At 35.6% G+C, this 24,940-nt stretch overlaps 2 protein-coding genes and 2 pseudogenes across 2 annotated transcripts; 3 read left to right on the forward strand and 1 right to left on the reverse strand.

The window, feature by feature from the left end:
* The first annotated feature begins 780 nt into the window (after window positions 1–780).
* Window positions 781–7,726, forward strand: LOC118036874 (uncharacterized). Its single transcript, XM_035042708.2, has 12 exons — window positions 781–2,323; window positions 2,593–2,727; window positions 2,849–2,993; window positions 3,651–3,926; window positions 4,134–4,395; window positions 5,093–5,259; window positions 5,350–5,460; window positions 5,862–5,913; window positions 6,001–6,107; window positions 6,190–6,318; window positions 6,473–6,562; window positions 6,821–7,726. Exons 1-12 carry the CDS (start codon window positions 915–917, stop codon window positions 7,340–7,342), a joined length of 3,405 nt encoding a protein of 1,134 aa, XP_034898599.1. The 5' UTR covers window positions 781–914; the 3' UTR covers window positions 7,343–7,726.
* Window positions 7,727–8,230: 504 nt separating this feature from the next.
* LOC118036877 (pentatricopeptide repeat-containing protein At3g26782, mitochondrial) lies at window positions 8,231–10,916 on the forward strand. Its single transcript, XM_035042717.2, has one exon. It carries the CDS (start codon window positions 8,366–8,368, stop codon window positions 10,514–10,516), a length of 2,151 nt encoding a protein of 716 aa, XP_034898608.1. The 5' UTR covers window positions 8,231–8,365; the 3' UTR covers window positions 10,517–10,916.
* Window positions 10,917–11,897: 981 nt separating this feature from the next.
* LOC118036868 (chaperone protein ClpD, chloroplastic-like) lies at window positions 11,898–17,759 on the forward strand (annotated as a pseudogene).
* Window positions 17,760–21,032: 3,273 nt separating this feature from the next.
* Window positions 21,033–23,293, reverse strand: LOC118036867 (metacaspase-1-like; annotated as a pseudogene).
* Between the last annotated feature and the right edge of the window lie 1,647 nt (window positions 23,294–24,940).

The following is a 24,940-nucleotide window of genomic DNA, read 5'->3' on the forward strand; positions in this document are numbered from 1 at the left end:
TCACTCTCTCTAGGAGGAGCATTAAGTAACACAAATATCATGATGTATCAGAATTTTCCTCGAAAAGAAAACAATTGAGACAAAACAAGACGAGTAAACTCTATTAAAATTCAAGTCACACCTCTCATTTTGGCTACTTTTTCCACGATATAGCATCACTAAAGATTACCTATAATCTAATCAATTCATGATAAAAGACTATTAGTAGATCTTCTAAATTTTCTTTACATTTTATTAATTTTCCATATATTATTTATTTTTGAGTCTTATTTTTTTTATGATTTTATTTCTGGTAACGTAAACCTATATCTGAGTTTGAGATCTAAAAACATGTATAAACAAGTTAGCAATCAACATAAAGACTACCTACTAATTTTTCACCGATCGATATGAAATATAACACTTTAATTATGATATTCAACTGTCAGTAGATTTATCAAGGCCTTGAGTGTAGGTTGAGCAGGTAGGTTGACTTTAATTAATTAAAGTTTTTTTAATGTAAAATAATTTTATTTTAATAAAAATAAATGAGTATTTTCACTAGCACAATCAAGATCATGTCCCCTAGTCGGTTTAACAAGTGGACTCACCAAGCTATGTCGGGCTGACCTGCATGAAAAATGAGTATTCATCGGGACTGAACAGATTAATGTAAGCCCAGATATATCAAAGCTGAAAGCCTGAAACAATACGCATCCCCACAAGCCCATTACCCGTACCGTCAAAAAACGACACGACCTTTAACAGCCAACGACATCCTCACACAACTGACACCGCTCACATTTCTAATTAGGAGGGAAAATTAAAAAACTCCGCCCAAACTCAAAATCCCCAGCTTCAAAATTCAAATTAGGGTTTCACAGTCCACAACTACTACACAGAGAGAGAAAAACAAAGCAAAATCCTTTACAACCATGAAGGATTCAATTCTTCCTTCCAATAAAAAAAGAACAATTGAAAGGAAAGAAAATGAGAATCTCTCATCAAAATCCCCAATTTTGCTAAAAAAAACCAAACAAATTGCCAAATCAGCCCTAATTCGCCTCCAAACTTTCAATTTTCCTTTGATTTCACCGGTCACGGGTTCACCTATCAGCTCAATCAGTCTAGTACCGTACCGGCTTTACACTATTGGTCGAACCGGTGATTTTCAGTTCAAAAATCGATGTGTAAGTAAGCAACATTGTCAGATTTTATTTGATAGTTACAAACGCAAGATTTATATACATGATGGTGTTTTATTATCGAAAACTGTCGATAACAGTGGAAATGATTGTGTTGTTAGTGAATTCAGGAGAAGGTTAATTTGTTGTGACGATAATGAATTGGAAAGTGAGAGGATTAATGAGGGTCTGAGTTTTAGTGTTTCATTGAATGGGGTTTTTGTTAATGGGGTTAGGGTGAAAAAGGGGACGGTGAGGGAATTGTGTGCAGGGGATGAGGTTGTGCTTGTTTGTGGTAATGAGGGGAATTGTAGTTTAGGGGGTAGAATTGGGTTTTTGATTAAAGGGGTTGCTTTTAAGGAGGAGGTGGTTACGGGGCCGAATGAGGTTCGGGTGGAGAGAGACTGGTTGTTTGAGTCGATTGGACAATCACAAGGATTGGTGTCCAGTGGTAGTGGAAACAAAAGGGTTTTTGCTATCCGGGGAGATGAGATTATGGTTTTAGATTTTGATTTTCAGGGGCGGAAATGTGGGGGTGCTATTGAGAGATCCAGATTTCTGTTGAGTCAGTGTAGAGATGTGCTGCGTAGTGATGAACCAATATCTTATATTATGCAATGCAATTTATTAGATTTTGAAATGGACGTGCCTTGTGTTTGTATTGACAAATCAAACTACTCTCTTGATGTCGCTGTAAGTGATAGAAGTAAATTCCCTGTTCAAAGGGAAAAGGTGGTAAGTGGTGGTGTGCCTTTGGTCAGGGATGAAGTGCAACATCATAACTTGCAAATTGATCAGGATATCCATACTGATAGAGCAAAGAATGAGAGAGACCATGTTTGTGCTGGAGGTGGCCATTTATATCAAAAAGATGTGTCTACAGTTAGTTTTGAGAGTTTTGTTGCGAAAAATGCTTGTAAGACTTCCTCATCGAATACCATGGGTAACGAGAGTGCACCTGGTGCCAACAGCTTTATCCAGATGAACACTTGGAAAAATTGTTGTCCGCCACCCGGGAAGAAGTTTTACCTGAATCGTCTCCAATTTATGGAATGTGGTTCATTCACCCATCCCAATGTTATTTCTTTGCCAGAACTTCTCTATCCTGTTGAAAGCATTTCAAGAATCTTTATTGCAACCTTTACAAGCGATATTTTATGGTAAAGTTTTACAATTTGTTTCTGTTTCTTTCCTTTGCTTCATGTTCATGTATATCCGGTTGAAAATCTTGAGATCAGCAATCCATTATTTTGTTGTGAGCTTAACCATGTAACAGATTTTACAACTTCACTGGCTATTCCCCGTTAACCATTGCTGAAGCAGTGACTGGATTCCTTTATAGTTTTCCATTTGATATTGGTGTAATTTTCTGTTTGATTGGTACATTCGATTATGTTTGTCATCAAGTCTAACAAGTATGTTTTCACAGGTTTCTATCACACTGTGAGATTCCGTGCCATCTGCCAGTGACAATTGCATGTCATAACACCGAGAGATGTTGGAGTTCCAGCCCTGATAATAGAACCTCTGTGCCTTACTTGGATTTTCCAAACTTAGTTGTTGTGTAAGTAGTTGTTTCACCTTACCATTTCATTAAGGCTCTCTTTTAGTTGGTTACTCCATACATAAGCCTTTTGTGTGTTAATCTTTAATCTTTCTGCCTTCTGGTCCAATTTCTGTAATAGGTTTCCCCCATTCCCTGAGTCTATAGCATTTGGTCAAGACCGCAAGAGACAAGGGATTGCTTGCCATCATCCAAAATTGCTTGTTTTGCAAAGAGAAGATAGCATTCGTGTTATCATTACTTCTGCAAATTTAGTGTCAAATCAGGTTTTTACTCAATCTTATGTCATTTTCTATATGTTATAAGGTGTTCATAAATATGAAATGAAATGTTCTCTTTTATATGGAAGGAGACATGGATACTTACCATATAGGATGAGAAATTTAATCTTTAGAGTTGTCAGTTTAATGGTTGCAATTGAAATTTTTTGATTTCCTGGCTTCTTCTACAGCTTTCTAGAAAGTGCTGTTCCTTTTTTTTTTGGGCCTGACTGGGGGACTAGAGGACATGCCAGCACTACCATCACATAACTTGCTTCAGAAGGTACCACGCTTTGGCATGAGCGTGGAAAAACCCCAGAAATCTGGCGGGTCATTCTTAATGATGGAATTTGGGTTTAGTTTTTGTGTCTCTGGTGCTAGTGACCTACTTCATTTGTTGTACAGACTAGGCAATTTAATATCATTTGGCATGTGTTATAATGCAATGAACTTGGCAGTGTACCAGAAATTTTAATGTGATTGGATTTTTTTTTGTCATAATTTGAAGGAAAACCTTGCTAATGCTCGTTGATCTTTGCTAGTTTGGCACTGTTTCTTTTAATTTTTTTACTTAATTAATTATATTTTAATTAATCTGGCAACTTACAAACTGTTTGGAAATAATTACAACAATGTTATCCACCATTTCATGACTATTTACAGTGGAATAATGTGACCAACACAGTGTGGTGGCAAGATTTTCCAGCTAGAAGTGCACCTGATCCTTCACCTCTATTTATTCGAATTTCTGATGGCGATGCAAATAAAGATTCAAGATCTGATTTTGCTGCTCAGCTTGCTGGCTTCATGGCATCTCTTGTGATCAATGTACCTAGTCAGGCCTATTGGATTTCTGAGTTGACAAAATACAACTTTGAAGGCGCAAATGGACATCTAGTTGCTTCAGTACCCGGGATTCATTCTTGCAGATCTCCCAATGTGAGTATCTTTCTTTCCGATGCATGCATGAAATGTGTTAAATTTTCTTTTGAATTGAAGCAAATTTTCGATTATTATGTAGCTGTCCTATTGGCTGTCAGAATCACAATATTATCCATTAATACCTAAAGCTTGCTTTTTTTCCCCTGACAAGGAAAGGTGCTCTGTATGATGGATTCATATTTCACCATTTAACTCCTTTTACAGGCTTATCAGTTGCCATCAGGGTCATCTGGTGTGCAATTCCTTGGCTCAGTTGAAGCTTCTGTTGTTGGATTAAGCCACCTTTTTCACACTGCAGCTGACAGAAATGGCACGCAGCTGAAGCAACTGGCTGCTTTCCTAGGGAAATGTTGTGAAAATGTATATGGGATGTCAGAGATTGTTTTGAGAAGAAACCTCAATGTGCCTGCAGATGTGAATGCTGTGAGCATTCTGGTTCCTAACCCCGATCAATTTTATGAAGGAGGTGAAGCCCATTGCTTGATTTCATACCTTTATACTGCTTTCTTTTGTTCCCTGTTTTTTGTTGTTTCTCTAATAATATATTCTTGTGATGTTTTATAAAATATAGCTGTAAGATCTGTATGCTGTTTAAAATTTTTGCCAAAAAGTTTCACGTGTCAGGAGAAAACCTTGTGCTTCATTTCACATACTAGGTAAATATATCTTTTATAGGTCAATTAGTTGTTTTTTTTGGTTCTACTGTATAGGTCGATCATTAAATAAAGCCTTAAGGAAACATGTTTCCTCCTCCCAATATGCATGGTTCTTGAGTTTAGCACGACCGTCTCTCTTGGCTGTGAGTTACTTGCCTGAATCTAGGGCTTCCTTGCATTATGGTGCTTTTCTGTTTATCCCATCCTGGAGTCTCTTGTGACATTTTCTCTGTCCAAATGTATTCAGGTATTTTGTTTCTAAATGTTTTGGATCCAGTATTGGCCTTCTCTCAACTTGGGTTGTTTTTCCATCCTTACTCTCATTGTGTCCATGCCTGTTGTAGTTTGTGGTTTGATTCTGTTAGCTTCCCAAATAATATGTGGAACTCCTTTTCTTGTCCTATGTATTTTGAGGATACAAGTAATTTTGATATCGGGTCATGTTATAGCCTGCCATTTTATGGTTGGGTAGTTGACTGAGTTATGCTGCTTCATTTCTTGCACTAGATTGTATTCAACTTGGTTTTCTCCCTAGAAATGTTGCAAAGTGGGTTTCTCCATTGTGGGATAGTGGATTCTTCAGATTCTCTGGATATGTTTATCCTAAAGAAGCCCTTGCTACTGCTTTAGGAGGAAGCAACCGGAAAGTGCATCTGATACTACATGTGGCACAGGCATGTTATTTCTGCCATCGATTGTGCTAATGAATGTTGCATGTTTTGACTTGGTGTGGTCTATATAAATGATATTGATGGCTTGTCCAGGGGCCTTGCTTTCCAAATATGATGAGTTTGATGCGAACTGAACATGTTCTTGCGTTTAGCTCTCTTGTTGCTTCAATTCAGAGGTGCACTGGCATTTGGCGATTGGGAGAGGTAATAGTGGCAGCTTTTAATTCTTAAGATGATAGAGCATTTGGTCCCCCACCTTTCTTTGATAAAGCTTTATCTGCTCTCCTATTCCTGATCATTTGTGCATATGCTTCACAACGTTTTTCTTCATGTCTGCATCCTCAGAACCATCTTCTGGGATGCCATTTTGTCAATGAGGTTTGGTGAAGAGCACTCTGCAAATTTGTAATGCAATATGCCACGTGCATTACTTTAATACATGTCTCTACATTTGACACTGAAGCATAATGAAGTGCATTTTAGTGGACATAAAACCCTTACAAGTATTATAGGATTTTGCAAACTTTAATTGTTAGCTTGGTTAGAATGTGCGTCTTGCATTATTACTTGTGATTTCTAATGATTTCCTCTTTAATTTCTACAAGGTTCTAGGTCAGTACAAATGGCCTGATTCTCAACAATCTGATTTCATTTATGGTGAGTGTCTTTCACACAATCCTTTTTCTTCACCAGTCTTTGAAGAACTGGTTTCCTCTCTTTTCTGATGCCCATCCTGTCCTCAAGGCTCGTCCTCTATTGGATCTGTCAATGCACAATTTCTGGCAGCGTTTTCAGCAGCTGCTGGAAAAAGATCACAGGAACTCTTTGATTCTGAAGAATCAGATCCAGAGGTAATATGAATGTTCTTCCACAACTATGGAAAAACTGAAGTCGTGTTATTTTTTATTCACTTGTTCATTGATTTCTCAACAGTGGGGCTGCTGGAGTGCTAGTCAAGAGTTGAGAAATCCATCAATCAAGATTATTTTTCCTACAATCGAGAGAGTGAAGAATGCATGCAATGGGATCTTGCCATCGAGGCGCATTCTTTGTTTTTCAGAGGTACAATGGCCTTTTGGATTGGCTTCTAATTATGTTATGTCACATGTGGATACTCTATATGCTACAGTGTCATTCCATTTGTAAGCAGTTCATCTGAGAAAGTTGCACTTATTTTATTTTCCCCTCCCTTTCCCCATCCTTTCTGCTACAACAGAAAACATGGCAACGGTTGAGAAGTGTGGGCATACTTCATGATGCAATTCCTCATCCATATGATAGAGTAGGCCAGCCAATGCATGTCAAGGTAAATTCCCCCCCGCCCTCTCTCCTCTCTCATAGGCTGAGAAATATACATAATTCATGATGCAGAATCTTGTTTGTCTTGATCATACTCTATTTTTTGGTGGCACCTTCATAATTCATTGATTTACACATCTCAAATTACTGCTCTCCTATTTATTTATTTATTTTTTGCCTATTACTTCCTTGACCATTATTGTCCCTATTGTGTGGCTATTGATTGTTGTATGTTAAAAAACTGAAAGAAGCAAATTGTAAACAGGTTGCACGGAGACGCTTTCAGTCTAAGACAAATGCATCTTCTTTTGGCTGGGTTTATTGTGGGTCACATAATTTTAGTGCTGCTGCCTGGGGAAGACTAATCTCCAATCCATTCGGTTTGAAATCAAAGGAAACTGGGAAAACCAACACTTATTCGAGTTCGAGGCTTCATGTTTCTAATTATGAACTTGGAATCATTTTCACCTTCCCTCCAACAGAGACAAATGGTATTACAAACAAAGATTGTACAAACTTGGATGATATTGTTTTGCCATTTGCTGTGCCAGCTCCCAAGTATGGACCGACAGATCGACCAGCAACAGCTAGAGCTATGAGCGAGGCGGTAGCTGAACTTGCTGGGCTAGAGAGAGAGAGACTCATAGCTGAAGAAATGATAGAAGAGATTCCTGATGAAGAGGAGGAAGCTGTCGAGGCAACTGATTATGCTTCAGTGGAGAAGGAAGAGGAGAAAGCTTATGCTGAGATGCTATGGAACCAGGTCGATTCATCTCAGAGCTTTTGATCTTCAATTCAAATGCAAAAAGATTTTCACCAGCAAGAGCGAATTTAGTAAATTTAAGTGATATGTGGTGACTTGAGATATTCATTCAGGTTCCCATTAAGTCATCCAAAACTGTTAATAGCAGAGAGAAAATAGAAACTTGCTGTATAGAAATTTTAGAAACAATGTAGAGAGTGGCTAATGGAGTTGAGTATAGTGCTGGACCAGCCAATTCACATATGCAACAGAGAGTGGTGAGTGTATAGGTTAGTTTTAATCAGGGATTTGTCAAGAATGATCAGAGGTGAGTCATTCCACATGCTTCCTTGTATTTATTAATCATTTGTAATTTTTTCTTCTAATAAAAAAAGTATTTTCCCAAGGGCAAAATTACTTCTTGGTAAATATTGTTAGACATACGTGCTACTCTCTGCATTTCACCTTCAAGCAAGAATCAATTTGGATTTGCCTCATCGAGTAAAATTCTTGTGAATTTCCCCATTCCTTGTTTCTTACCAGACTTTGAAATGTGGGTTTAGTTTTGAGCCGTGAGTTGGCTTGAAACTTAGCCATAGCCAGGTTAAAAACAAATATTTGAGATGGATTTGATTAAACTTGGTTGACCTAGTAGATTAATTTTTTGTTAATCAATTCTAATTAAAATTTGATTTGATTTTTTAAAAAATTTTCCAAAATAATATTATTTTAAATCTTTATAAAAAACTTAAAACATATTATTTTTTATTTTAATTGATTTTATCAATCCAAGCTCAACCTGCTTACTGAAGTTTTAAATCGTATCTTGGGTTTATTAATTTTGAACTTGCTCAACCTACTTACTCAAGTTTTGCATCGTATCTCAGGTTTAATAATTTTGGTTTTTTGTGATATTTCGTCCGAGAATGTTATCTAGCCCTATCAAGTTTTGAAAGTTAGGTCCAAGAATGCTCCTAGCTCTCTCAAAAGGAGCACCATACCATGCTACACCAGCATCCCAGAAAGAGAGAGAACATGCAAGCTCCTCTATTGTAACAAACCGAAGGAATGCACCGGTTGGGATCGCTACTCTCTCATAAACCTCTCTTAAACCCTCGAGCTCCTCTATACTCACTCATCTCATCCTCCACTTTTAGCTACTCTCCTAATTCCATCGAAATCTTTTATGAACATCTCTTAAAATCCTGTAATGGGTCATCCTCTCTCAAACAAATTCACTCAGCTCTCACAACCACTGGCCTTATCACTACAAGCCCTCATTTGGGTGGTCAGATTATCATCAAATATGCAAAATTTGATGACCTTAATAGGGCAAGATTACTTTTTGATAACATTAATGTATGTTATGATAAACCAACTTCTTTCCTTTGTAATACTATGATTAGGGCATATGCAAATGTTGGTCAATGTTTTGAAACGTTAAAGTTGTATTCTTTCATGCGTAAGACTGGCACTTTTGTGAATAATTACACTTACCCTTTCGTGTTCAAAGCTTGTGCTTTGAATTTGTTGGTTCGTGAAGGGAAAGTTGTTCATGGAGATGCTTTAAAAAATGGGTTCGGTTCGGATTTGTATGTTGAGGCTGGTTTGGTTGACATGTACGCAAAATGTGGCCTTTTTGTTGATTGTCGCAAGATTTTCGACGAAATGTCTACGAAGGATTTAGTTTGCTGGACAGCAATGATAACTGCTTATGAGCAGGCTGAGAAGCCTGAGGAGGCTCTCGTTTTGTTCAAAAAGATGCAGCAAGAAGAGGGTCTTCTAGCAGATTCGATTGCTGTAGTGAGTGTTGCATCTGCTGTTGGTCAATTAGGAGATGTTAGGAACGCTCACACAGTGCATGGTTATGCCTTTCGTAAATCGTTGATTGAGGAATTATGTGTTGGTAACTCAATTTTAGCTATGCATACAAAATGCGGGAATACAGAAAAGGCACGTTTGGTTTTTGATATGATGATGGAAAGAGATGTTATCTCATGGAATTCTATGCTTTCTGGCTATACTCAAAATGGGCAAGCCACTGAAGCTCTGTTGCTGTTTGATGAGATGCGTGATTCTGATTGTCAACCTACTCCTGTTACGGCATTGATCATGGTTTCAGCTTGCGCTTATTTGGGTTTTCAACATCTTGGAAGGAAATTCCATGATTTTATCGTCGATAGCAGAATGGAAATTGACACAAATCTTTCAAATGCTCTGATGGACATGTATGCCAAGTGTGGAGACTTGGAAAAGGCGGTGGATTGGTTCAATGGCATTCCCCCCACTGAACGGAATGCTGGTTCTTGGAATGTATTGATTTCAGGGTATGGCATGCATGGACATGGTAAAGAAGCACTAGAACTCTTTTCAAGAATGCAGGAGGAAGGTGTTGAGCCAAACCATTTCACTTTCACTTCAATTCTTTCTGCTTGCAGCCATGCAGGCCTCATTGATGAAGGTAGGAAATGTTTTGCAGAAATGAAAAGGCTATCTGTGACACTGGAGGATAAACACCATGCTTGTGTGGTTGATATGCTTGGCCGAGCTGGGCTCTTGCAGGAAGCATTTGATCTGATTAAGGAAATGCCATCACCTCCGAGTGATGGAGTATGGGGTGCTCTACTGCTAGCTTGCAAAATCCATGGGAACATGGAATTAGGGAAAACTGCAGCCAGTAATCTACTCCAGCTTGAGCCAAACCATACAGGATACTATGTGCTAATGTCTAACATATATGCAGCATCAAACAAATGGAAAGAAGTTTGGAAGTTGAGGCAAGATATGAAGAATAAAGGATTAAAGAAACCTGCAGCCTTTAGTATGATCGAGTATGGTGAACATATTCTTGGGTTCCACACAGCTGACCAAGAAAATCCATTTAGGCACGAAGTTTACAAAAAAATGGAAAGCCTAGCAATCGAGATGAAGATGGCTGGGTATGTACCAGACCTCTCATGTGCTCTACATGATGTCGAAGAGGAAGACAAGGAGCGTATGCTAAACTATCACAGCGAGAAGCTAGCTGTAGCTTTTGGTGTTCTGAAGATAGAACCTGGAATGGTAATTCGAGTAACAAAAAATCTTCGTGTTTGCAATGACTGTCATTCAGCGTTTAAGTATATTTCACACATTTATCAACGAAAGATCATTGTCAGAGATGCAAATCGGTTCCATCACTTCCAGGGAGGTGCCTGCTCATGTAAGGACTCCTGGTGAACAGTGGATTCTGGAACCTTACTGCCCCCAGTTATTGGAACTAGAAGCTGACTCTGGAAGTGTTTTGGCAAGACTCCCGATTTTTTGCTAGAGAATGAACACGGAGAGCAAGACAACCGAAGGATAGAATCTCATTCCAACAAACATTGAAGATTCGTTTCAAAAGATGGCTGTCTGGTTCCTGGTTCGTGATCATTCAGTGTATAAAGCAATTTGGAAGACTGTTGTCCTTTAACAGCTTGTCATCAAAGCCTCTGTTCTTAAATAATAAATAAAGGGAGTGGTTAACAGAATTTTTGCACATGCTTCGCCATCAAATGGCATGTGTAACCGCTACCGAAGCTTGGACAGGCAAATGATTTTTTTTCTTCCAATTATTGAGGACTTCACTTTGATTATGATACCCTCTTTAATTGCTTTTCCAAATCAATTCAATTTTCTCCTCCTCGGGTTTGAACTTGCCCCACTTGGAGAAAGTTCCAATTCGAAGAAATTTCCTCTTCTTTCTGCCACACGTGTGAACCAAATAGATAATTTATTCGAGAATACCAGGTTTATTCTCAATTTTGTTAATAAAAATTAAATCTTTTTTCTTAAAATAATGTTTGAAGCATATTTATTTTATCAGTTTAATATATTTTAAAAAAGTAAATTCACTGACTGTGTTCTCAATATTCAAACTTAAATAATAATAATAATAAAAAGAAGAAGAAGAATATACGTTTTTATCATAGAATAATCTTTTAAAATTAATTTAAAACTATCCTTAAATTCATTTTCACCAAAATTATTAAACCTAATCTAAAATAGATTCAGTTATAAATTGAACGGTTTTTTTTTTAAATTAAAATTATTTTATGATGAATTTTTTTATAAAATATTAAAATTAAATTCTGAATTAAATTTAATCTGTTAAACTCTCACATAATTAATTCAAAATATCAAAATCAATAAGTTAGTAGATTGATTTATTATGGCATGTAAAGTTTAATAACGTATATTTTTACACGACTGATGACTCTAGAGCTACAATATATTTTTAAAGTCAATATCATGAAAATTAACCAGTAAAATCTTATGTCTTCTTCTCTAGACTGCTCCAGAAAATGAAAAAAACATCTCACTGATAAAAAGATTTCCCTAAAGTCAACCGACAAGTTGCTGTATGCCTAAGCAGATACATGTACTCAACTTTCTTTCTCAGACACAAAAGGGGATTGAAACTGACACCATCGATCGAAACTGGTTCATGGCTCTCTCAATATCTATGCTTCCGCTGGCAACCGGGGGTTTGGCACGGTAAAGTAGACTTTTTGACATAAGAAAACAGTATTATGTTCAACAATAGAAAATCAAAAAAGAAAAAACGTGAAAAGGGGGCTGTGGTGGCTTGACGTGTCAACCAACCCTTCCTTCCTTCAAATTCCCCTTCTATTTCCATTCCTTCCTTTCTCCTTTCTCTCTTCCATGCTCCCCTTTGTCTCTTCAATCAAGATTTAACAGATACCATAGTTGAAAAAGAAGCTCTTTCTTGTCTGGGCTCAATCAAGATATTGTATTTATTGTCACCAAAAACCTCAAACAGAAGCTGTTAAACAGTCAATCAAGAAATCATTTCTTGAGACCTGAAAAAAATGGAAGTGTTACTGTCTTCATCATCTCCTTTATCAGTTCATTCAAGATTGGATTTTTATTCACTTCGAAAACCAAAAGATTCTAGCTTCGTCTTTCACTCTAACAACTATAACACAATATCTTCTCCTTTTTCTTCTTGTTTTGGTATTTCAATCTCACAAAAAAACAACAAAACAGGAAGGCCCTTTTGTTAAAACGTTTTAATTCCAGCAAAAAACGAAGAATTCTTCAAGTTTCGGCTGTTTTTGAGAGGTTTACAGAGAGAGCAATAAAAGCTGTGGTTTTTTCTCAGAGAGAAGCAAGAGCTTTAGGCAAAGATATGGTTTTTACGCAGCATCTTTTGTTGGGTTTAATTATTGAAGATCGTGATCCAAATGGGTTTCTTGGGTCAGGAATCAAGATTGATAAAGCTCGTGAAGTTGTTAAAAGTATTTGGCAGAGGGAGAGTGATAGTGCTGAAGCTAGTGAGTTAGTTTCTAAAGGTGAGAGAGGTGTTTCCCACAGTGATGTGCCCTTTTCTGCCAGTACTAAGAGGGTTTTTGAGGCTGCTATTGAGTATTCAAGGACCATGGGTCATAATTTTATTGCGCCAGAACATATAGCCATTGGTTTGTTCACAGTTGATGATGGAAGTGCAGGCCGGGTTCTTAACAGGTAGCTGTTCTAATTGTGAAGGTCTTTCCATTTCTGTACATTTATTGGAGGGTTAGGTTTTTTTTTTTCCTGTCAATGAATATTCTTTGTTGATTGGTTGAAGTCATAATTGAATTCAGTGATGGGCTAACTTGTTTTCTTGAACTTGACTTGATTAAGCTGATGTATAATCTTAGAAAGCAATGCTGAAGAAGCTAAACTTGACTTAATTACGAGAAAATGTTGTTGGATATGAACATATTGGCTTTATTATGTTTTAATGATGTCAAGTGCCTGCATTGATGAACATTACGTGGTTTTCTTGATGGGCATAATTGAATGTGATTTCAGATTCGGGGTAGATGGTGATGGCTTAGCTGCTATAGCAATAACCAAACTTCAAGGGGAGCTTGTGAAAGATGGAAGAGAACCATCTGTGGAATCAAAAGGCAAACATGGGAAATCTGTTTCCAAGAGAGCTGCTGCTTTAAGATCCTATGAGAAAACAAGAGGTAAGAATTCTGGTTTCTTTAGAATAATTTTGTAGTTTTTTTAATTGCTATAACTGATGCATTGAGCGGAATGGTTTACAATTTGTTTATGTTTGCCAGAGAAAAGTGCATTGGCCCAATTCTGTGTGGATCTTACTGCCCGTGCAAGTGAAGGACACATTGATCCAGTTATTGGGCGGCACTCCGAAATTGAAAGAATTGTCCAGATACTTTGCCGCAGAACAAAAAATAACCCCATCCTTCTTGGTGAAAGTGGAGTTGGAAAGACAGCCATAGCTGAAGGATTAGCTATTAAAATTGCACAGGCTGACATTCCTGTGTTTCTTTTGGTATCTTTCTTCTGATCTAATTGTTGTTCCTATGGTTCTTTTAATGGTGTACTTACATCCAGACATTTTTTTTTTTGCTTATGACAAGAAAGCTTTGTTTTGCAAACCTACTTAGCTTCTTGTTTTATGCACAGGAAAAGCGTGTAATGTCCTTGGATGTTGGCCTGTTAATTGCTGGTGCAAAGGAAAGGGGAGAACTAGAGGCACGTGTTACTACATTAATAAAAGAGATTCAGAAAGAAGGTGGCTCCATTTTGAATTACATATAGGAAGAGAGTGATGCTATTGTTGCTCAGACATGATATGTGTGCTTGCAGGTGATGTCATTCTTTTTATTGATGAAGTGCATACGCTTGTTGGGACTGGCACTGTTGGACGAGGAAACAAGGGATCTGGCATTGACATTGCTAATTTATTGAAGCCATCTCTTGGGAGGGGTGAATTACAGGTGATGTCTCATATTATATGATTATGTGAATGCATACCAAATATCTGAACATACCATGGAAATGTTTGTCCTAGATGCTAAATTTCTCCTATGAAAGTTTCAAGGAATGATTTGAAACAAGCAGAATATGCTAAAATGGATAGAGGAAGGCAGTAGAGTGGCATGCGGGTAAAAATTTTAAACATTGCCCTGGGAAATTGTTGAGCACTGACCAGAAAGCGGATTTATTTACCTGAAAGTCATACATTTAAAGGTTTTATTTAGTTTAGTAAAATGATCTAGCAGGCAAATCATTATTGTCAGTGCTCCTTATTACAAGATGAGTTTAAGCATTATTAACTCTCCTGAGTTTCCTTGTCTCTTACAGTCATAGCTTTTCCTGGTAAACACTGTAATTATCTGGCAAATGTCTCCATTATTTATTCCAGAGCCGGTAATGAGGACGGGGATGGCACCTAACCTATTAGAAGTCCTTCATTTTTCAAGTGCATTTATCAACTTCTTTTAGTTCATTTTAGTGTCATTTGACTCATTTCAGTTTGTCCTCCCCCTTTGTGTTTTGTGGTCCTGGGTCCATAAGATGGAACAACTTATCTTCGCTGTATATTTTGTTGTTTGAGTTAATTGCTCAAGCTGAGCAAACAGACAGCATATAGGAAGCTCTTTGTATGTCTAAACAGTGCTCTCTTTGATTTTCTGTTCTCAGAGGAAATTTACTTGTATCCTTCATTTCTGAACCATTTATGCATTTTCTTGCAGTGTATTGCGTCCACAACACTTGATGAATACAGAACACATTTTGAAATTGATAAAGCATTAGCAAGGAGATTCCAGCCTGTTTTTGATTAATGAGCCAAGCCAGGTTGGCTTCAAATATGTACTGTCATTTATTTTTATGAAAGATGCCTTTTGTTTTCCATGTCTTATTTGAAATTCATATAAAAATATGTAGGAGGATGCAATTAGGATATTGTTGGGTCTGCGTCAAAGATATGAGGCCCATCACAACTGCAGATTCACGCCGGAAGCCATAAATGCTGCAGTGCACCTGTCAGCAAGGTATATTGCTGACAGGTATCTTCCAGATAAAGCAATTGATCTCATTGATGAGGCAGGAAGTAGAGCTCGAATCGAGGCCTATAGAAGGAAGAAAGAACAGCAAACCTTTATACTTTCAAAGACACCAGATGATTATTGGCAAGAAATCAGAACTGTTCAGGCTATGCATGAAGTGGTAATGATATTGTTCATATGGTTACCATGGTACAATTACATAATTCTTGATCTGTTGATAACACTGCCAGTAGTCTTATATCTAAGACAACTATATTAACAGGTTCTAGCAAGTAGATTGGCAGATGATTGCAGTTTATCCAGCATGGATGGCAGTGGAGAAATCACTATAGAATCTTCTTTACCTCCCGCATCAAATGATGATGAGTATGTTGTTTTCCTCTAAAGTTCTTCTGGAGTGATAAAAGCAGCAGGCCTGCATTTTATCAAGCACTCACTCCTGATTTAACTGAATTTTTAGCTGTGATTCTTTTCAGACCTGCTGTGGTGGGGCCTGATGATATAGCAGCCGTTGCTTCCCTCTGGTCAGGTATACCAGTTCAGCAGCTGACTGCTGATGAAAGAAAGTTTCTGGTGGGCCTTGAAGAGGAGCTCAGGAAAACGAGTGATTGGTCAAGATGAGGCTGTTGCTGCAATATCTCGAGCTGTTAAGAGATCCCGTGTTTGCTTGAAGGATCCTGATAGGCCATAGCAGCAATGCTGTTTTGCGGCCCAACCGGGTCGGCAAGACTGAACTAACAAAAGCTTTGGCTCAAAATTATTTTGGATCCGTAAGGCCTCAAACTATATTACACAAGATGTTTTGGTTATTCTTTATACAATTTGACTATTTTGATACAACAACAATGCAGGGTTTCTCAGCTATTAACAGTTGAAAGAAAGTAGCATGTTCTCTAAAATATTAAGGCTCTTAGATATAACTATAGCATATAAGAAATCAAACTTTGCTGGCTTGTTACGTAATGACTAGAGTCGATAACAAATGCAATGGACAAAAGCAAATCTGAATATTTTGGGGAGTTGTACGTTACTTGGGGGTAAATTGGTTACTTGGGGGTAAATTGACTACTATGACATGATTACTGTCTTTTAAAGAGTGATCTAGAATCCTGATTTCTTAAGTTCAAAATTCTGATTCGCCTCTGCTTCTTGCCTAACATTATTGTTGCAGGAGTCAGCCATGCTTAGATTAGATATGAGTGAGTATATGGAACGACACACTGTGAGCAAGTTAATAGGAGCTCCTCCAGGTTATGTTGGTTATGGCAAGGGGGGCATTCTGACAGAATCTATTAGAAAACAGCCTTTCACTGTTGTTTTGCTTGATGAAATAGAGAAAGCCCATCCAGATATATTCAACATTCTGCTTCAATTATTTGAAGATGGCCATCTTACAGATTCTCAGGTTGGTACTAAATGTAGCACATCTGTCTCACATTTTTTAAATTTTCATTTTGATAAAGAAGTTGGCATCGCCTTTTATCTTGAGTGTGAAACAAGACAAAATATAGTTCCATCAATTGAAGACTTCACATTAGCCAAATTTTCTGCTCATTTTTTTCTTAGTCGGTACCTCTATTGAGTCGCTTATCATAGAGAGATTGGGTTTTACAGGGAAGGAGAGTATCTTTTAAGAATGCATTGGTAGTAATGACATCAAATGTTGGTTCTGCTGCCATTGCAAAGGGTGGACGAGCCTCCATTGGTTTCATGATTGAAGATAATGAGAATTCTTCGTATGCTGCAATGCAATCATTGATAATGGAAGAACTCAAGGGATATTTTCGTCCAGAGTTGCTTAACAGAATAGACGAAGTTGTGGTATTCCATCCCCTTGAAAAGGCTCAGGTTTGTCAACCACTTTTTTTCCCTTTTCTTTTCCCCATGAACACCAGTGACTTTAGCGGTTGGAAGGCTTCAGCCATGTTTTATTAGATAAGGAGGCCCTGACTTGTATCCTCGGTGACTTCTTACAAGTCCTTGATCTCTTTCTTCTTTTCTTCGTTCCTCGTTGGTGCATGTGTGATCATGCATGTACTCGGTTTTTACAAGTTTGAACTTGAAATTCTAACTTCGCAATGCAGCATTAACAACATCAAACTTAAAAAATAGTTCTTACATCATCCTTTTATTTCAGATGCTCCAGATTTTGAATCTTATGCTGCAAGAGGTGAAAGAAAGGCTGATTTCTCTTGGAATTGGGTTAGAGGTGTCAGAGTCGATCAAAGATCTTATATGCCAGCAAGGCTATGACAAGTTTTACGGCGCCCGGCCTCTTAGGAGAGCAGTTACTCAAGTAATCGAAAACCCCTTGAGTGAAGCATTCCTTGCAGGACAGTACAAGCCTGGTGACACAGCTTTCATTGATCTGGATGCTTCAGGCAACCCAGTTGTCTCAAATTGGTCAGATAGGAGCATGCACTTGTCTGATACATCATCAGCCTCCTAGTAACTTGATATATAGTCTAATTTCTTATGATAGTATACAATCTTTGTACATATTCTATAAGTTTTGTATGGTTACTACAGGTGATTATTCGAGTCAACTGTAAATAAGTAAAGCATTATGATTATTCTTTAAATCCATTATCAGAAAATAATTACCTCCTTTATTTGTCATCACCCATCACAAGCAACCTTTTCTTTCTTATGAATTAATCTCTATCTATATATCTTTTGGTTTTGAATGAAACAGAAATGTAGATGCACATGCAATGCATTCATTTGAATATTTCTTAAGAGTAATGCACGCAATGCATACAGTTTGATTAGCACTTTTTGGTATTTATATCTTATTTATTTTTGCGTTGGAAAGTGTTTTTGTAAAAAAAAAAATTAATTATTTTCTTTTGATGTTTTTAAATTGTTTGGATGTGCTAATATTAAAATATATATTTTAAAAATATTATTTAGATATATTTTAAAATGAAAAATACTTCGGATAATTTTGGATATGTTTTGTAAATTTGGACTCTTGCATGCTTTAACTCTGCCTATTTCAAATAAAACCGAGTTGAACTTTGTTATTTGTACAACAGGCACGCACATCTTACTGCTTGATATTCTAAGATATTGTGGTCCTAACCGAGACCAATTTTAACTGTTTATGAGCATGCAAATCCTGGCTGGTTCTTTGCATGAAAATTGTGCAGTGCAGTGGTTCTACATCGCTCTTTCGACAGCCTATAAATACCTCGTGGCTGCATCGACACAACATTCGCCATAGGAGGGGAGGTTGAAGCTTCTTGCAGTCAAGAGTGTATGTGAAGATTGGAGGGAACTAAAGAGGTGGCACTCCTTTCTTTCTTGCTGCGTCCTGTTTAGTTTCCTCCAATATTTCATGTCCAGATCTTCTCTGAAACCTTTCTTCAGATCAAATGACTAAAATTGTTACGCAGAGTTTTATGTGAGGATTGGAGGGAATTAAACAAAACGAAACTTTGAGTGTTTTTTTTGCTTAATTTTCTTCAATACCTCGTGTTCAGCTTGTCATTCATGTATCATAATTTCTTTTTTCTAGTTTCTTTTCCAGTATATTTATGTATGGCATTCATACATGATATCTGCAGTGCAAAATGCTTGGAAATTGATGTAATGTGGATGTGAGAATTGGAGGAAACCAAAGAGATTGATGTTTGAAATGAACGGTGCTTTCTCTCTGGTTTTCTCCAATATCTCATATTCAGTTCCCATTGAAGGAGTTGTTACTTCCAAGGAAGTTATTTTGAAGAGCTTGGTTTATACTGTTATTATATTTGGGTTTAGGTATTCTCCTAAACTTCACTGTGAACATTTAGCTTTTGTCATCATCTTTATAAATTTATATGTTTAAAGAAAAAAAAAAAAACACATAATATGAACTTTTTTCGTCAAATAAAATTATTTGACACAAACATCAACTATTTTAATGGTCTAAATCAATATCAACAATATTTCTCTTTCTCTACCACTAGAATCTGATGACCTTTTTTTTTATTCTCTTAATTAGGGATTAAAAAATAATAAAAATATATTTTTTAACCAAAATTAAATATGAAAAAAAATTGAGCACTGAAATTGTATAATTTATATTATTTTTAAAGTTAGAGGATCAAACTGTATATTTTTTAAAATTCCTGGCATGCCTCCCATGTATGATGTTTTTTTTTTTTTTTTTTTATCTTTATTTTTTCAATTCCATCATTGACTAAGAAATTAAATGTAATTGGTCTTAATTTAAGATTAAATTATCTAAAATAAAACTTTGAGAATCAAAATAAATTATTAAAAAATAAACAATGTCATCCACAATATTTACGAGACGGTGAATAATATCGGCTGCAAAGTGTTCATTCCATGAGTTTTATATATATATATATATTAAAAAATCTAATTGAGATTAAAAAAAAAAAAAGACTGGAAACCTAATAGACTAAACCTCAAAGGTTGGAGTCTTTTACGAGGTATGCCCAAAAATAAAAGAATGGGTCAGCATCGGTCCAAATAACCTGTTTAGTTAAACAACCTTAACCCGACCCGACTCCAGCAATAGGCACCTTTAACCAACAGAACACCTCACACTAACCTTTAACGGTCAAAACAGTTTGGGTTTTTGGAGGGAAAATACCATCACCCTTCACCTCAACGTCTATCATTCTTTTCACTCTCTTGTTAAAGTGCTACGATTTCTCTCTCAAAAAACCGGTTCTTATAGGCCAAGCTTTGGATAAGAACTCAATTTTAATGAGCTATACTTTGAAAAAGCTTACAATATCATAAACTCAACCTAGTAAAAAAGATAAACTTTCATGAGCTCAGAAAAGAATTCAATGTCATGAGCTTAGTTAAGGAAAAGAGCCTAACCTAATTTTTATCAGCTCATCCTAAACAAAAAAATGCCCAACTCCCAAATACATATTTAGATGTATAAAAATCATATAAAGACATGTTCAATATCTATCGATATTAATATTATATGGAAGATAATATACACAAGGTCTTTAAAAGCTTATTACATTTCTATCAATATCAATATTATATAAAGAATAATATATAAAAATCTCAAGAAAAATACAATATTTCTATTATATTAATGTTTGTATAAGTGATATTTATCTTATATTAATATACACGTCAGAGATATTTTTTCTTATTAAAATTATCATAGCAATATTACATTTTAAACATCTTCTCTTCATAAAAAACGATTCATATGCTTATACATATACTATTTTATAATCAATACAAAATCAAATATGGAGAAAATTAGAAGCTTTTATTTGAAGTGGGAGTGAATGAATTACAAAGAAAATTGGACTCAATTAAAAGGAAATAAGTTTTTTAGAAAGGTTAGGTTGGAAAGTGTTTTTATAAAAATTGAAGAATATTTTGGTATTAAATTATTATTTTTTTGTATTTTTAAATTTTTTTTGATGTGGTAATAATAAAAATATTTTTTAAAAAATAAAAAAATATTTTAATATATTTATAATAAAATAAATTTAAAAAATAATAATTAAAGTACCCTAACTTTCAAACACGAAACCAAGTAGTCGAAAGATAAATTTAATATGGAGATTACTTTTCCCTTATGTCTTAAATAGCAATAACTAATTCATTTGAATTTTAAAATGGATTTGATTTTTAGTCTTCCCTCAAAAGAGTCAAAACAGCATTGAACTGACATTGGTTACTACATGTGTCAATCCTTCATTGCTCAGAAAACATCCACCGTCCACGTGGTCCTCCTCTTCACTGAAAAAGATCTCAGCCATTCACTTACCTTCATCTCTTTCAACCTAACATCTTCCCGAAAGAGAGAGAGTGAGCTTGTTCCTTCCTCCTGGGTCAAAATAGGTCCTCGATCTCTTGCATAAAACTAATTAAGGGAATTGGTGTTTACTCAGGGACTGTACAGTTTGACCCCTCAAACGTATCAGATGGTTTCATGGCGATTTCTTCTCTCGTTACAAGGAGAAAGGTTTTGAATACACATCAAATGGTTCAGTAGCAGTTAACTGTGGTTCCTGCAGAGAAATCTTAACATCACCAGTCAGCAATATATCCCCATGTCTATCTTTTCCTAAGAAAATGGAGATTAAATAATGAAAATGATGCATGAGCACATTCAAACAAAGAAGATCATAACATTTATGTCACCACAGCTTTTGCAATGGTGATATGTGCAGAATACAAACGGCGGCGACAAGATTAATGATGAAAAAGCATACCTGTGTGACCTCTCCACTGAAAGTCCGCCCTGTTAAGAACATTGAGATAAGTGATGTTATAACACCACCACGAAGCTCATTGGTCTTATCACGGATGGTAGACCGCATTGCATTTAGCAAGCTGCCGTATGTAGTTGCATGTCCGAGCTCGATGGCTAGGATGAATGAGTAAGTCATCGCACCTGTTGAAGTGATCTTTGATAGAGCCTGTCCATATGGATTCGGATTGAATAAGTGAATTTCTGCTGCGAATTGGAAAATCCGTTCTTGATTTCTAGATTATAAAGTTCGATATGTTTAGGGAAGTACCGAGGTGTCCGCGGAGGTTTGATCATCGTCGCAGCTACTGAAGGAAATCGCTTCCCCACCGCTTGTTCCTTTCCATTCTCCTGATCGAGGACGATGATCTTCCCAAACATACTTCCCACTCCTGCTTTCAATGATGTAAGCATTCATGAGCAAGAAAAGTACAAAAATGTGACAAGGATTTATGCCTGTAGTTCTCCACCACAAGGTTACCCTCCATTTTTAGTGAGAAAAGAACGGGAAAATACAAACCTGTCCATTCTGCAGAGAAACGGTAAATCCAACACGGTGCCGCTATGGCAAGCATCAATGATGGCATGGAGCTTAACACCATGGGAAAGAGGCTTGACAATTATTTCATTGATCTCATCATCAACGATCATTCCTTGAGTTTCAAAGTCCGTTGGACAAAGTGTTTCATCGTAACCATCCAACTCATCTCCATTTTGATCCTTCTTCTGCGAACCATGACCGGAAAAATGAAACACTAATGAATCTCCAGGCTGACATCCTTGCACGAGCCATGACAATGCCAGTCTCATGTTGGATTTCGTTGGCCGCCTAAAAGGATCGGTTTCTTCCTCTGCAAATTGATTATTAGTCATCATGAATGGTGATATAATCACAAAAAACTCCATGTTCCTTAAGCACTGGACGCATTGGTCAGGATTATTATCACAATTGCTTTAGCTACACAGGATTAGCACTGCTAGCAAAATGAACAATGGGAGTCATATGCATATATTTGGAAGTTTATGATATGCTAAAAACAATCCAAAATAACTGAAATTAAGCTATCAAGACAAACACCAAGAAAGTGAAATCCAGAAAAGTCAATAATTTGGAAAGAAAATTAATGTAAATGATGTGAATCCATTATATGCCATTTGCGAGGGAACCGATAATTTCAAGAAATAAAACATTCCAAGATACTATATTAAAACAGAGTTAATTAATAATTAATCAATTACCAAGACATTATAAATCAAACTATCAAGGAATGGAAATAAATTTCGGAAAATTCTTACCAGTGAGCACGATGATGGAGGATTCAGGGAAGTTGAACCTATTAACCAACAAATACTTCATGCACACAACATCATTAATGCTCCCTTTGAGTTCATTCTTAGTATTCTTATAAGACACCCCACAAATAACAGCACGCTTTGTGCCATGGACAGCGGGTGGTGGACCAGGAGGTGCATGATTGTATGGTGATGGAACCACCTGAGAAGGATGATGTGGGGGTGGTCATGGTGGTCTTGGCCTGAGGTGGAGTAAGATAGAGTAAGCGGTGGCGGGGCAGAGCGAGAATCAGCTACGAGGGTGGTGGCATGGCAGATAGCACAGCAGATGGAGTTGGCTCCTGGTGGAAGCTGCATAGGGCTGCTGCAGTTTGAACAGTTGAGTGACATGTACACGGTGGTTATTGTTTCCGAGAGACACAGAAATGTCAGAACTCAAAAAAATTAGGAGAAAAGATTAATGATAGAGCTATGATTGATGTAATGTTGATGACAAAAGTCAAGCAAGCCTTTAAGAGATTTGGAAGGTGAGATGGAGGAGAAGGGCTTGCGGGGAGGGTAGATGAAGTGGAAGGTGAGGTTGAAAACTTTGACTTCCATGTACAGTTGGAAACGTGTGTTTCGTACAATGAAATTGTTAGCCATACTTAAATGACTTGCTATCTTCGTAATCATCATACTTTAATGGTTTTAATAGTATTTTATCAGGAAAAAAATGATTTTAATATTATAGTATGAGTTGAATTAATTCATAAATAAAGGGATTATAAAATTAATTAAGTGTACTATATATTATACAGTTGAAGAATATCCCAATCATGAAAATTAAATTAAAAAAACAAAAAAAAAAATAGTATAGTGGTTTTGGAACTCAGATCTAGTTCATCCAGTTTTTGTAATAATTTAAATAGATGTTTACAAGTATGATAGTGATTATTTTTAAAAGTATTTTTAATTTAAAAATATATTAAAATAATATTTTTAATATTTTTATTTATTTTTATATCAGTACATTAAAATAATTTAAAAAAATTTTTAAAAAAAAAATTTAATAAAAAAAACATGTTGAAACAGGCCTGACACTATCATGGCTGCCCAAGGGGCAACTTCTAAAGTAATTATTAAACACAACTTTATTTGATGATTTGTCATGGTGATATAAGATAATAACTTTCCTCTCGCCTACGATTATGTTAATACGATGGATTTACATGAGATTTAGTGGTTCAATTTCGGTTTGACTTTTTCCAATAATTTAAGACAATTGTTTTATTTTTTATTTGTAACATTAAAATAATAAAATTTTAGATTATCACAAATTAACCCCCAACTTGTAATTCAAGTCGTTGGTCTGATTGAATTTAATAACTATTTTTAAAATATATTTTTATTTAATTATATAATAATAAAAATAAATATCTGGAAAAGAAAGGCAACAAATAAGATTATGAAGGAAGAACATATTTTTTTACGTTAAAATTATATTTTTTTTATTTATGTAATTTTTTTTGTTAATAAAATAATAATTTTTTAAGAAACATAGTTTATTGAATAAAAAGCAACAAGAATAAGAAAAAAAAAACTATAACAATATTAATTAAAAAGAAAAAAAATTTAAATTTTGATTCATAATTTTTTTTTATTTTAACAAAAAACATGCTTTTTTTTTTAAAATGAGAATCATTGTTTTTAAACCAAAAACTTATTATGATTATGAAAGAAAACTTCAATTAAAAAAGTCTTGAATGGATTATTTTTACGCAACTATATGATATGAAAAAGATGAAAAAATAATTAATTCAAGAAAATTATATTAAAAAACTTTAAAATAAAAAAAAATATATTTTATTGTCATCTAACATTAATGAGCAATTGATTTTAAAAATCTTATGTATCGGTGTTAATAAATAATTATTTATAAAACAATCCATAATATCATATTAAAGAAAGAATCAATCTTCTTTAAAATAATGATATAATGTTTTAGTAGCATTACATCTTTTTAATAATAATAATAATAATAATAAAAAAAAAAAGATGTATTAAAAATCTTTAAGTTTGATGAAACTTGTTCAATCTCACTGTTTGTTAAATCTCAATAATAAAGATTTATTTTTTTTACTTCATTTTTTTAGCATTGAAACCAAAGCGAAGGCAAGTTGTGCTTTATAGGATCATTTCATAGATTTTCCATCAATCAGAAAAAAGATCCATTCATGCACTTCTAGATGAATTGATTATTCGATGTTGAAT

This window comes from Populus alba, chromosome 15 (genome assembly GCF_005239225.2).
Source record: "Populus alba chromosome 15, ASM523922v2, whole genome shotgun sequence".
Classification (NCBI taxonomy): domain Eukaryota; kingdom Viridiplantae; phylum Streptophyta; class Magnoliopsida; order Malpighiales; family Salicaceae; genus Populus; species Populus alba.

Excerpts from the sequence above, each read along its gene's own strand:
- LOC118036874 (XM_035042708.2), top strand. The coding sequence starts at position 915 with ATGAAGGATTCAATTCTTCCTTCCAATAAAAAAAGAACAATTGAAAGG. Across the intron at positions 4,396-5,092 it reads CGATCAATTTTATGAAGGAG|ATTGTATTCAACTTGGTTTT; the intron begins GTGAAGCCCATT and ends TTCTTGCACTAG. Across the intron at positions 5,914-6,000 it reads ACAATCTGATTTCATTTATG|GCTCGTCCTCTATTGGATCT; the intron begins GTGAGTGTCTTT and ends CCTGTCCTCAAG.
- LOC118036877 (XM_035042717.2), top strand. The coding sequence starts at position 8,366 with ATGCACCGGTTGGGATCGCTACTCTCTCATAAACCTCTCTTAAACCCT.